The sequence below is a fragment of the Lutra lutra genome, chromosome 14, assembly GCF_902655055.1.
Source record: "Lutra lutra chromosome 14, mLutLut1.2, whole genome shotgun sequence".
NCBI classification, from domain to species: Eukaryota; Metazoa; Chordata; class Mammalia; order Carnivora; family Mustelidae; genus Lutra; species Lutra lutra.
Genome location: NC_062291.1, coordinates 49186629 through 49198856, shown reverse-complemented (window position 1 = coordinate 49198856; position 12228 = coordinate 49186629). Strand labels below are relative to the sequence as shown.

Genomic DNA, 12228 nt, shown 5'->3' with positions numbered 1-12228 from the left:
ACACCCATTTGTCACACTCAGCTCTCAAAGAATGAGTCTAATCCTTCTTCCACATAACTTGTGGTGGGCAGAATGTAAAGGAATCCCCATGATTCTCAATCCCTGGTGCTCATATCCTGTATACTCCCCTACACTTGAGTGAAAAATGACCTAGGACTTGTTTGCAGTCAACACAATATGGCAAAAGTGATTTTTCAGATGTAATTTAGGACCCAAATCTATTGATTTGAGTTAATCAAAAGGGAGCTGAGGGCAGCCTCTAGGAAAAAGCCAGGAAAAAACCCAGGGCCCTCAGTCATACAAGTGCCAGGAAATGAATTATGCCAACAACAACATTAAGCTTGAAGTAGATTTCACCAAGCCTCCATATAAGAGTGCATCTTTGCCAACGCCTCGACTGTAACTTTGGGAGACCCAAAGCAGAGCACCCAGCTAACCTGTGACTAGACTCCTGAGCCACAGAAACTGTTCTCTAGACTACAAGTTCTTTTTTCTATAATTTTTTCTACTAGCTTTATATACTGTGGGATTGAATTTAGGCACTTATATCACCAAAGGATCCCCAAATAGCCAAAGCAATATTAAGAAAGAAGAAGTATCACAGTCTCAGATTTCAAGATATACTACAAAGCTATAATAATCAAAACAGTATGTCGGGGTGCCTGGGTGGCTCAGTGGGTTAAGCCGCTGCCTTCGGCTCAGGTCATGATCTCGGGGTCCTGGGATCGAGCCCCGCATCGGGCTCTCTGCTCAGCGGGGAGCCTGCTTCCTCCTCTCTCTCTGCCTGCCTCTCTGCCTGCTTGTGATCTCTCTGTCAAATAAATAAATAAAATCTTTAAAAAAAAAAAAAACAGTATGGTAAGTGACACAGAAATAGACACATAGATCAATGGAATAGAACAGAGAGCCCAAAAGTAAACCCATGCTTATAGAGTCAAGTAATCTACAACAAAGAAGGCAAAAATATACTGTAGGGGAAAAGACAGTCTCTTCAATAAGGACAACTACAAGAAAGAAAGAAAAGCAAGCAAGCAAGCAAGCAAGCAAGCGAGAGAAACTAGATACTTTCTTATAGTCTACACCAAAATAAACTCAAAATGAGTTAAAGACCTAAATGTGAGACCTGGAACCATGAAATTCCTAGAAAGAAAACACAGGCAGTAATTTTTTTGGCATCACCCTTAGCAAAATTTTTCTAAATATGTCTCCTCTGGCAAGGGAAACAAAAGCAAATATAAACTATTGGAACTATACTAAAATCAAAAGCCTTTGTACAGCAAAGGAAACCTTCAACAAAACGAAAAGGCAATCTACTGAATGGGAGAAGATATCTGCAAATGATATAACCAATGAGGGGTTAGTATCCAAAAATATATAAAGAACTTATAACATTCAACAACAAAAAAACCCCACAATTAATCTGATTAAACTTAGTTATCTATAATACTTTTCCTTCCTTGGTCTGCTTGGAAAACTATTCCCTTTTTAAGTTCCCTTCTTCTCAGAGTTTGTCCCTAACTCCCCACCTTTCAGGCAAAATGAAGGCCTTCTTATCTGGTTTTCCAGACATGTTGATATCTTTTTATAACAATTGGTTAAGAATAGATTATAGATACTAGTCACAGCAGACTGCATGCTCCATAAAGGGAGGGACAGTCATCTTTGTAAGCCAGTACTAGTGTACAGACTGGCTAAAAAGTTCATTAAGTGTTTGGTGGCTTAAAGTGAAAGGCAATAAAGAGTCAAAGTAAGACAGAGTACACAGAGACTTACATATGACCTTTTCTTATTTCCTAATTGTTCTATTGTCTAGTTAAGTACCTTTAAAGTTTAGAATCTAAAGCTAAGCTTGCTGGAGTTTTAAATCAATTTAACAACTCCTCTTCCTTTTACAGAGCAGGAAAACAAGACCAGAGAAGTAGAGATTTATCTGCCTCAGCAGCAGAGTTACTAAATTTTGAATAAAAAAAAAAAAACAACCAGCAACTCTAGGTTCAACCCTATTATGTCTAGGCTGTACAATAACACACTATTATACCAAGACTCTGTAATCAAGTCAGCATCTTATACAGTTTCATAACTCTTGTTAAGAAATAAGTCTTGGGACGCCTGGGTGGCTCAGTTGGTTAAGCAGCTGCCTTCGGCTCAGGTCATGATCCCAGAGTCCTGGGATCGAGTCCCACATCCGGCTCCTTGCTTGGCAGCGAGCCTGCTTCTCACTCTGCCTCTGCCTGCCACTCTGTCTGCCTGTGCTCACTCTCGCTTCTCTCTCTATGACAAATAAATAAATAAAATCTTAAAAAAAAAAAAAAAGAAAGAAGTCTTAATAAATATATAGTTTTGGGGTGCCTGGGTGGCTCAGTGGGTTAAGCCTCTGCCTTCGGCTCAGGTCATGATCTCAGTGTCCTGGGATCAGGCCCTGCATTGGGCTCTCTGTTCAGCTGGGAGCCTGCTTTCCCCTCTCTCTCTGCCTGCCTCTCTACTTGTGATCTCTCTCTCTGTGTCAAATAAATAAATAAAATCTTAATATATATATAGTTTAATAAATATACTAATAAATATATTAATTATTTCATTAATAATAAATATACTTCAATATAAGTAAATAAGTATAAAAATCCTACTCCATAAAGAAATTTCAGTTTTAAAAATTACTCTCCAAATATCAATCATATGAAGGACAACTTCAGAATTAAACAGTTGGGCCAGGGATTGGGGAGAATGCATGAAATTTAGTTAGTCTTGTGAATATAAGATTATTCTGATAACACAAAATAAACATTAAGATTTATGAATACAGTGTTCTCCTTTTCAAACTGAGACATGCAAATGAAAACCTATTTACCTTAAAGATTCAGATAATGGTGTTAAAGTGCCATCTCCCCTATCTACTACACGAAAGAAATTCAATTGATCTCCTTCTCGGTATACCAAAAATGTAACTTGTTTGTTGCAGGAGGTCTTCTCCCAGACCTCATCTCGACTGGAATCCATGTACTCAGCCATCTCCCTAAGTGGATCTTCCATAGGAACTACAAATGGAAAAATTGATAAACAAGCCTTGAATTTATATCAAGTTTTATGCATGTTGGTACAGTGACAGGATATAATGTGCTGAATTAGAACAACATATACATGATAGTCTTTAAAGAAGTTTCTCGTCTTTTTTTTTTTTGCAATGGTTTATTTTATTTTTTTTTAATTTTTATTTATTTTTTAAATTTCTTTTCAGTGTTCCAGAATTCATTGTTTATGCACCACACCCAGTGCTCCATGCAATACGTGCCCTCCTTAATACCCACCACCAGGCTCACCCAACCTCCCAGCCCCCGCCCCTCCTCCAAAACCCTCAGATTGTTTTTCAGAGTCCTCAGTCTCTCATGGTTCATCTCCCCCTCCAATTCCCACCACTCCCTTCTCCTCTCCATCTCCCCATGTCCTCCGTGTTATTTCTTATGCTCCACAAATAAGCGAAACCATATGATAATTGACTCTCTCTGCTTGACTTATTTCACTAAGCATAATCTCTTCTTATAGTTAATACAGCATTTCCTATGTTGTACTAACATGAAAGAAACGAAACGCATTATTGTGTTATTACATACAAAGACCGGGCTTAACTAAATACATTAGTATTTTCCTGTGCCACTAGAGTCTGTGTAGTTGCTGATTCTATGACATAATTACCTAAGCCTATTTTCACTTCACGTCTACTTCCTATATTTTCCAATATTGTTACATCAATAATTTAAAAGCAATATAAATTCCACTGACTTAGGATAAAAAAAAAGACATACACATAACTAGGAAACATTATGTTGGAAATTAGAAGCAAATGAATCTCCTTTTTTCTTTCTGGTTTTAGATTCTTCTTTGATTTTGGTTTTACATTCTTCTTAGAGCTGTTTCTTGACATGAAGTTAAGTAATTAAAAGTGTACAACAATTTAGAACACAAGGGGGCCCGTGAGTGTACTGAAACGGGCACATGTGTAACGGGCAGCACGTTGTTTCTTGAAAGCATCCTCCCAGGACTCCAACTGTCCTGGAATGCACCCATGTGTCTAGCCAGAGCACAAGAACTGGGGCAAAGCCCTGCACTACTATAGGCTCTTCTGGCCTCGAGTCATCCTCTGGTTTGATATTACAGGCATCATTACAACCTGCTCGTGTCCACAGTAGCCACAGATTCTGCTCCTGTGGGCAGAAGGGCCTCGAGGATTGCTGGCTCATAGGTTTAATGTTCTAAAAGACTCTGACCCCAGACTTAAGTAATGATTACAGGAAAAAAGTTGACTCCCAAAAACTCTCACGTCAAGCTGCAGAAACACTTGTTCTTTCCTAAAAGACGCAACAATTTCTCAAATTCCTTAACTTTGATACAAGTAGCTTATTTATTAACAGAATCACAGTACTGTGCTAACCTTTTAAAAACTTACAGCAATAAGAAATACTAAACTGGGAAAGTAACAAAGTAGAAACATTAAAGATGTCCCCAAATCCTAATCCAATACCACCATCACTAAAAGAGAAAAAGTAGAAATATAATAAGATTTAGCTTATTTTGTAAAAATATTTGGATGTTTTGACCAACTCTTTCATAGGCAAAATGTGCAAATATTAAAAGACATGCTTAAAATAAGTTCTTGCCATTTTTTAGTTAATGCTACACGTTCCACAAACCTTAAGAAGAAGTAAAATCTATGTTGCTGCCACTACTAAAGCCGTGCAAAGGCTTTACCTAAATCAACATGGTGTGTCTTATACAAGGAGGCTCTGGGATTGAGTACATGCACCACCTATGTGGTGTATGCACACACCTTTTCATAACAGAAAAACCAGTCTGATTTCATCAGGTATATAACACACTGTATATATACTGTAAGATAAAATTTAGTTTTAGAAAGGATTTTCTATGCTGTTTGATATTTTAAAAACTAAGTATTACTGAACTCATGGTATTTTCTAAACCATAACTTTAAAGTAAGACTAAATAGCCAAAAGGGGCGCCTGGGTGGCTCAGTCATTAAGCATCTGCCTTCAGCTCAGGTCACGATCCCAGGGTCCTAGGATCGAGTCCCACATTGGGTTCCCTGCTCAGCAGGAAGCCTGCTTCTCCCTCTCCCACTCCACCCTGCTTGTGTTCCCTCCCTCGCTGTCTCTCGCTCTGTCAAATAAATAAACAAAATCTTGGGGGGAAAAAAGACTAAATAGCCAAAAAGTATGGTTTCTCAAATACAACGTGGAAAAGTTGTAGATCTGGGTATCATTTTTAATCTTCACAAAGTTTTCAATGATACATGGAGACAACAGCAAGCTTTTAAAGAAGTTGATTCAATAAAGGCAAAATTATTAAAATATTAAAAAACACAAATTCTCCTTGCTGATTTTTTCAATTTACAAAGCATAGAAACCTGGAGGAAAAAAAAAGTATTACAAAGCTTCAGTTGCGCCAGGATAGCGATGCCTTTCATTTTCATTTCTCAAAAAAGTGAAAAACAAAACAAAACACAAAACACAAAAAACTCCCACACGTATATTTTTAACTCAAAATCTATAGCACTTACACTTCTCATAAACATAAAATAATTCTGGCCCTAGTAAGAAAAGTAGATGTTCTGATAAAACACCCTGCTTTAAAGACAATACTATACACAAATAACCAACTCTCAAAGTTTTATAACAGTGGAATTCACATGTCATTAAACACTGTATAATTCTATCTTATCATAATGGTTCCATAAATAATTTAGGTTTCTTGGGATGCCTGCATGGCTCAGTCGGTTAAATGCCTGCTCAGGTCATGATCCCAGGGTCCAGAGATCAAGTCCCACATTGGGCTCCTTGCTCAGTGGAGACCTGCTTCTCCCTCTCCCTCAGCCTGCCGCTACCCCTACTTGTGTGCTCTCTTTCTCTCTCTCTCTCTGACAAATAAATAAAATCTTAAACACTTGAGGGTTCTTAAACTACCCTGAGACTTGGTACTATAAACATCATCTTATGTCACATAGGACAATTTTTTAAGTCCAATTTATATAATTGCTGATATTAGGAACCAACTCTAACACTACTACCTTTGGTCTTTCCTAACTTATCCAAAAAGTTCAACAACTAAAGTAACATATCTCACAAAATCCTCCTGAAGTAGTTAGGAAAAAAATGATAAGTCCCATTTCCTACCTAAAATTATAAAACACAGAGATAAAATTTGACTTGTGGAAGAAATAAAGCAGGGCAGAATCAATAATTAAAATATGACACCCTTCCCCAAATGAGGCCCACAGGAGCAAGACTTCTCTGAGTAGTCTAAGGGTCCCTCTTCTTTGTGGGGATTCATGTGAATCAGGAACCCATGTAAACACTCCCAGTTTTTCCAATGCTTAGAGCTCTCTTGTTAATCAACTCTCTGCTCACATCATCTCTTCCAAGGCCCTTCCATAATCATCCTCCTAGTATCCTACTTTCACACTCACTGTCACACTCCTTTATTTCCTCCATAGCACCTGCAACTGCCTGATATGACATCGAATCTTTACATCTTTATTGTGGGCACTGTCAGTAAGCAGAAACTTTTTCTTCCAGGAACACTGCATTGAACATCTAGTAGATACATAAAATATATTTGTTAAATGAATGAAAGACCTCCAGGGACTGCCCACCTTCTCTTTTTTTCCCCTATTTATAGGGCTGTAATTTTAATATGGAACATATGGTGAGGTCTTTTTTTTTTTTCCATGTTCCTTTTCTTTTTTTTTTAAATAGATGTACACTTTTAAAACTTAAATTCAATTAATTAACAAATAATGTATTATTAGTTTCAGAGGTAGAGGTCAGTGATTCATCAGTCTTATATAATACACTGCGCTTATTACATTACATGCCCTCCTTAATGTCCACCACCCACATTCTGAAAAAGGATTCAACAGGGCTGCGATAATATCTATAAACCCAAATGCATCACAAACCAGGCTAACAGGCAACTTTAGAATTGGCTAACAGGCAACTTTAGAATTTTCTGTAACAATCATTACATCCAGAGTTGAAGACTCAGTGGGTTAAAAAAAAAAAAAGGCAACAAATTGGTATGAACTTAAACACAATGATAACAACATATTCACACAATACTATTCATTTCCTTTCCCTCTACTGGTGAGGTTTATTTTTAAATATCCCTGTATTAAATCAGGAATCAGGAAATTTTTCTGAAACCTGAGGTTCTTCTGCACATATACGCTTTACAGAACAATGCTTAGAAAAACAAATGCTATTCTAAGACCTAATAGCAGAAAGAGAACCTGATTAAAACTTGAGACTATAAAAATACCAACTGGCTTGAAAATTATTATTGTCAAATTGCTTTAATGTACATGATTTTAACTAATGCTTACCTCTTCTAGTATTTATAGGTCCACCACGCATAGCCAATACCAGCTTCAAGGTACAACCTTCTGATATGCTGTTAACAGAAAAACAAACCATCATTATCAAAGAGCATTCGGTGTTAGACACAGACATAATTAAGTACTAGTTAATCAGGCATCATACTCACCCTCTATAATATAAAAAAGATACAGCAATATGCATAAATATAAAATGTTAACTTAATTACTTGTATAAGTAATGAAAAAGTATGTTCTCATAAGCTAAATATGACAGGACACCTCAGTTTAGCATCTTCATTTCACATGTAAAGAAAAAGAGGCCCTAAGAAGAAGTTTTCCAAGACCCAAAGTGTTAGAAAACAGATCTATTTAGTAAAAGAGAAAATAGAAAAACAGCAAATCTACAATATCTACAAGCGCTCCCAAATCCCAGTGCTCTTCCAGATACTTCACATCGCCTCGGACTCTTCTGTTCTTAAGAAAAGAGTGAAGAAAACTATGGAAAGAACCTAGATGTCCATCAACAGATAAATGGATAAAGAAGATGTGGTATATATATACAATGGAATTCTACGCAGCCATCAAAAGAAATGAAATCTTGCCATTTGCAACAACGCTGATGGAACTAGAGGGTATTAGGCTGAGTGAAATCAATCAGAGAAAGACAATTGTCATATGATCTCTGTGATATGAGGAATTTGAGAGGCAGGGCAGGGGGCTGTGGAGGGTAGGGAAGGAAAAAATGAAACAAGATGGGATCAGGAGGGAGACAAACCAAGAGAGACTCTAAATCTCACAAAACAAACAGGGTTGCTGGGGGGTGGCGGGGGCTAGGGATAGGGTGGTGGGGTTATGTACATTGCGGGAAGGTATGGGCTATGGTGAGTGCTGTGAAATGTGTAAGCCTAATGATTCGCAGACCTATACCCCAGGGCAAATAATACATTACGTGTTAATAAAAAATAATTTTAGTAAAGGAAAAAAGAGTGAAGAAGTGTATGAGAGAAGGAAGAAAGAAAGACAAAAGTCAAATAATATATCTACAATCACTGGTGCATATACAGTGTCACTTAGTAATAGAAGGAGGGCTTGATGAAAAATGAAGGACTTGAAGAACAAAACTCTCCTACCCAACACTCTTTTTTTGTCTTTATCAAGTGTATTTTATGTTTTGTTTTATTATTTTTAATTTTAATTCCAGTATAGTCAACAGTGTTTATTAGTTTCAGGTGACAATATAATGATTCAACAATTTTACAGATTACTCAGTGCTCATCATGATAAGTGTCCTCTTAATCCCCTTCACCTAATTCGCCTATCCCCCTGGCCCAGCTCCTCTCTGATTAACCATCAATTTGTACTCTCTAGTTAAGAGTCCATTTCTTGGTTTGTCTCTTTTTTTTGCTCATTTTTTTGGTCCTCAAATTCCACATATTAGTGAAACTATATGGTACTTGTTTTGCTCTGACTTATTTCACTTAGGATTATACTCTCTAGCTCCATCCATGTCATTGTAAATGGCAAGATTTCATTCTTTTATGGCTAGATAATATTACATTGTATATATAGCACATCTTCTTTATCCATTCATCTACCAGCAGACATTTGGGGTGCTTCCATAATTTGCCTATTGTAGATAATGCCACTATAAATATAGGGGTACATGTATCCCTTTGAATTAGTGTTTTTGTACTTCTTGAATAAATACCCAGTAGTGCAATTATTGGATTGTAGGGTAGTTCTATTTTTAATTTTTTGAAGACACTCCAAACTGTCTTCCACAGTGGCTGTACCAATCTGCATTCCCACCAACAGTGCAGGAGGATTCCTTTTCTTTCCACATCCTCACCAACACCCACTGTCTCTTGTGTTATTAATTTTAGCCATTCTAACAGGTGTGAGGTGACATCTCACTATAGTTTTGATTTGCATTTCCCTGATAATGAGTGATACTGAGCATTTTTTCATAAGTCAGTTGGCCATCTGGATGTCGTCTTTGGAGAAATACCTATTCTTCAATTGGATCATTAGGTTTTGGGGTGATGAGTTGTGTAAGTTTTTTATATATTTTGGATACTAACTCTTTATTGGATATGTCATTTGCAAACATCTCCCATTCAGTAAGTTGCTTTTAGTTTCGTTGATTATTTCCTTCTCTGTGCAGAAGCTTTTAATTTTGGTGTAGTCCCAAGAGTTTATTTTAGCTTTTATTTCCCCTGCCTCGGGAGACAAACCTTAGAAAAATGTTGCTACAGCTAATGTCAGAAAAATTACTGCCTGTGCTCTTTCCTAGGATTTTTATTCTTACCCAATTCTTTTATAAAAATGAAAAAAAAAAAGGAAAGTAGTCAAGTGGGAATGGGCCAATATCAAAAGAGCACAAGGCAAGTTCAAAAGAGAGGGATCTAAAAAGGCAGGGGATATATAACTTGGTGTGAATAATGAAAAGATAAAACAAATAATCAAAGGAAAGGATCAGGTAGTCTGGCATACTGAGCCAACATATCTTAAGGTTCAGGATTTACACTTAAATCTAGGGGTCACAACTATTCAGAAGAGACATGATACAAGGATTTCCCAAGAAAAACACTGATACATGGAGTTGTAATACTGAGCATCTATAAAACAGCTAATATGCAATTACACTCACTTGTAATCATTCAAGCAATAATCATCTTCAAGTTCCATGTTATTCCAAATTAAGTGCTGCTGACAGATGGGAATACCTTAGGGGAAGGTTATAAAAATATGGTTATAAATTCAATAGAATCTTCAAAAGAGTATGATACAAAGCTCTTCTATTAAAGGACTACTACTAATAATAAACATACTTCTAAATTGAATACTAAGTGCTTAGCTAAAATTGACAGAATCACAGATAAAAGCTATGGTTAAAAGTAGATGGAATCCAGTCCACTAACTTTAGAACAATGTTTTAGTAACTCTCTATTCTTGAAGCCAAGTATAACATTAGGGAGCACTTTAAAAGACAATTATCATGAAATCAGCCCTGAAGCATTTAAGATTTAAGGTCTATAAGACTGTTCTCAATGCTACAAAGTACAGTCTTCATTCAGTTATATGCAGTTTGTTAAAAGTATATTGTAAGCAGCAGTGGAGATGAAATGGGTGAAGGTTGTTAAAATATACAAAACTCTCTTGGGGCACCTGGATGGTTCAGTGGGTTAAAGCTTCTGCCTTCAGCTCAGGTCATGATCCTAGGGTCCTGGGATCGAGCACCGCATTGGGCTCTCTGCTCAGTGAGAAGCCTGTTACCCGCCTCTCTCTGCCTGCCTCTCTACCTACTTGTGATCTCTGTCAAATAAATAAATAAAATCTTTATAAAAAATATATAAAACTCTCACTATAAAATAATTAGGTCATAAAATACATAAAATAAAGTAGAACATGGGGACTATAGTTAATAATATTGTATACCTGAAAGGTGCTATGAGACTAGATCTTAAAAGTTTCCATCACAAGAAAAAAATTTTGTAACTACGTATGGTGATGGATGTTAACAAGATTCATTATCCTGATTACTTCTCAATAAATACAAATTTTGAATCATTATGTTGTACATCCGAAACTAGTATGTCAATTACATCTAAGTTTAACTAGTATTTCAATTATATCTAAGCTTAAAAAATATAGAACATTTAATTTAGTTTACTGTCCTTTTAGGGGGGTGTATTCCTAAAATGTGTTCTCAAGTAACATTATTTAGTGATTAACATGTCATCTTTCATAATGCTTCTGAATGGAAGTCATTAATCTTGAAAAGGGCAGAAAACTTAATTTCCAAAATAAACATTAATGTACTAGAAAATTCCTTCCACCTCAGCATTTGTATATGATTGTACTTTAACATGTTCTTTTGTAGAGTCTAAACACTAATTACAGAATAATTCAATATTTGAAAAAAAACTACATTATAGATAATTTTCAATACTGAAAATTATAGTCTATAAGACAGCTTATTTGCATTTCTGTGATGTTAAAGAAATATTAAAAAGATTCCATACACTAGCATAATTATCCTTTTTCATTTGTTTTTTTGCAAAGTACATATTAGACTTCCCAAAGGATATTTGGACTATACTAGTCAGAGAGTATTATCTACTCAACAGGACATTTAATGGATACTGATACTGATGAAAATCTTTTTTGAATATCTCATATACTGTCTTCTCAAATTATTTTTTCTTATGATACTAAAACTTGACTAGAATAATAACAGTGGTGGGGCCCCTGGATGGCTCAGCCAGTTAAGCATCTGCCTCTTGATTTTAGCTTAGGTCATGATCTCAGGGTCCTGAGATCAAGCCCCTCATCTGGCTCTGTGCTCAGTATGGAGTCTGCTTGTCCCTCACCCTCTGCTCCTCCTTATGCTTACACTCTCTTTCCTTCTCTCTAATAAATAAATGAAATCTTTAAAAAACAAAAATAACACTGGTATGTATGCTAGTCTGCATTATTATAAGCCAAGCACTGTTAAAAGTGCTTGACTTCTATTACCATACTTTAACTGCAACCACAATCTTGTGAAGTGTGCATCAATATCATGTTCACTTCACAGGTTATAAAACTGAATGAAGTACTGAGGAGCATGTGGATGGCTCTGTCAAATAAGCATCCAATTCTTGACTTCAGTTCAGGTCATGCTCTCAGGGTTGTGAGATCGGGCCCTGTATGGGGTTCCATGCTAAGCATGGAGACTACTTGAGATTCTCTCTCTCTCCCTCTGTCCCTCTCACTTCCCTTCTTTAAACAAATGAATAAATAAAACTGAGTACTGACAGACTGACACACAGAGTAGGCAGATTTGAGATGTGAAGCCCCCACAG

At 36.4% G+C, this 12228-nt stretch overlaps 1 protein-coding gene across 6 annotated transcripts in view; it reads right to left on the bottom strand.

Moving 5' to 3' along the window:
- The window catches only part of ZFAND4 (zinc finger AN1-type containing 4), a 78642-nt gene that overhangs the window by 31381 nt on the left and 35033 nt on the right, over nt 1-12228 (bottom strand). For 5 of the 6 annotated variants that reach the window (XM_047703005.1, XM_047703004.1, XM_047703006.1 and 2 more), the window contains 3 exons: nt 10032-10107; nt 7388-7455; nt 2846-3032 (listed from right to left, as the gene is read on the bottom strand). In XM_047703005.1, coding sequence (XP_047558961.1) covers nt 2846-3032; nt 7388-7455; nt 10032-10107 — 331 coding nt within the window. The remainder of the gene's footprint in view (nt 1-2845; nt 3033-7387; nt 7456-10031; nt 10108-12228) is intronic. The other variant, XM_047703009.1, reaches the window with a different exon arrangement.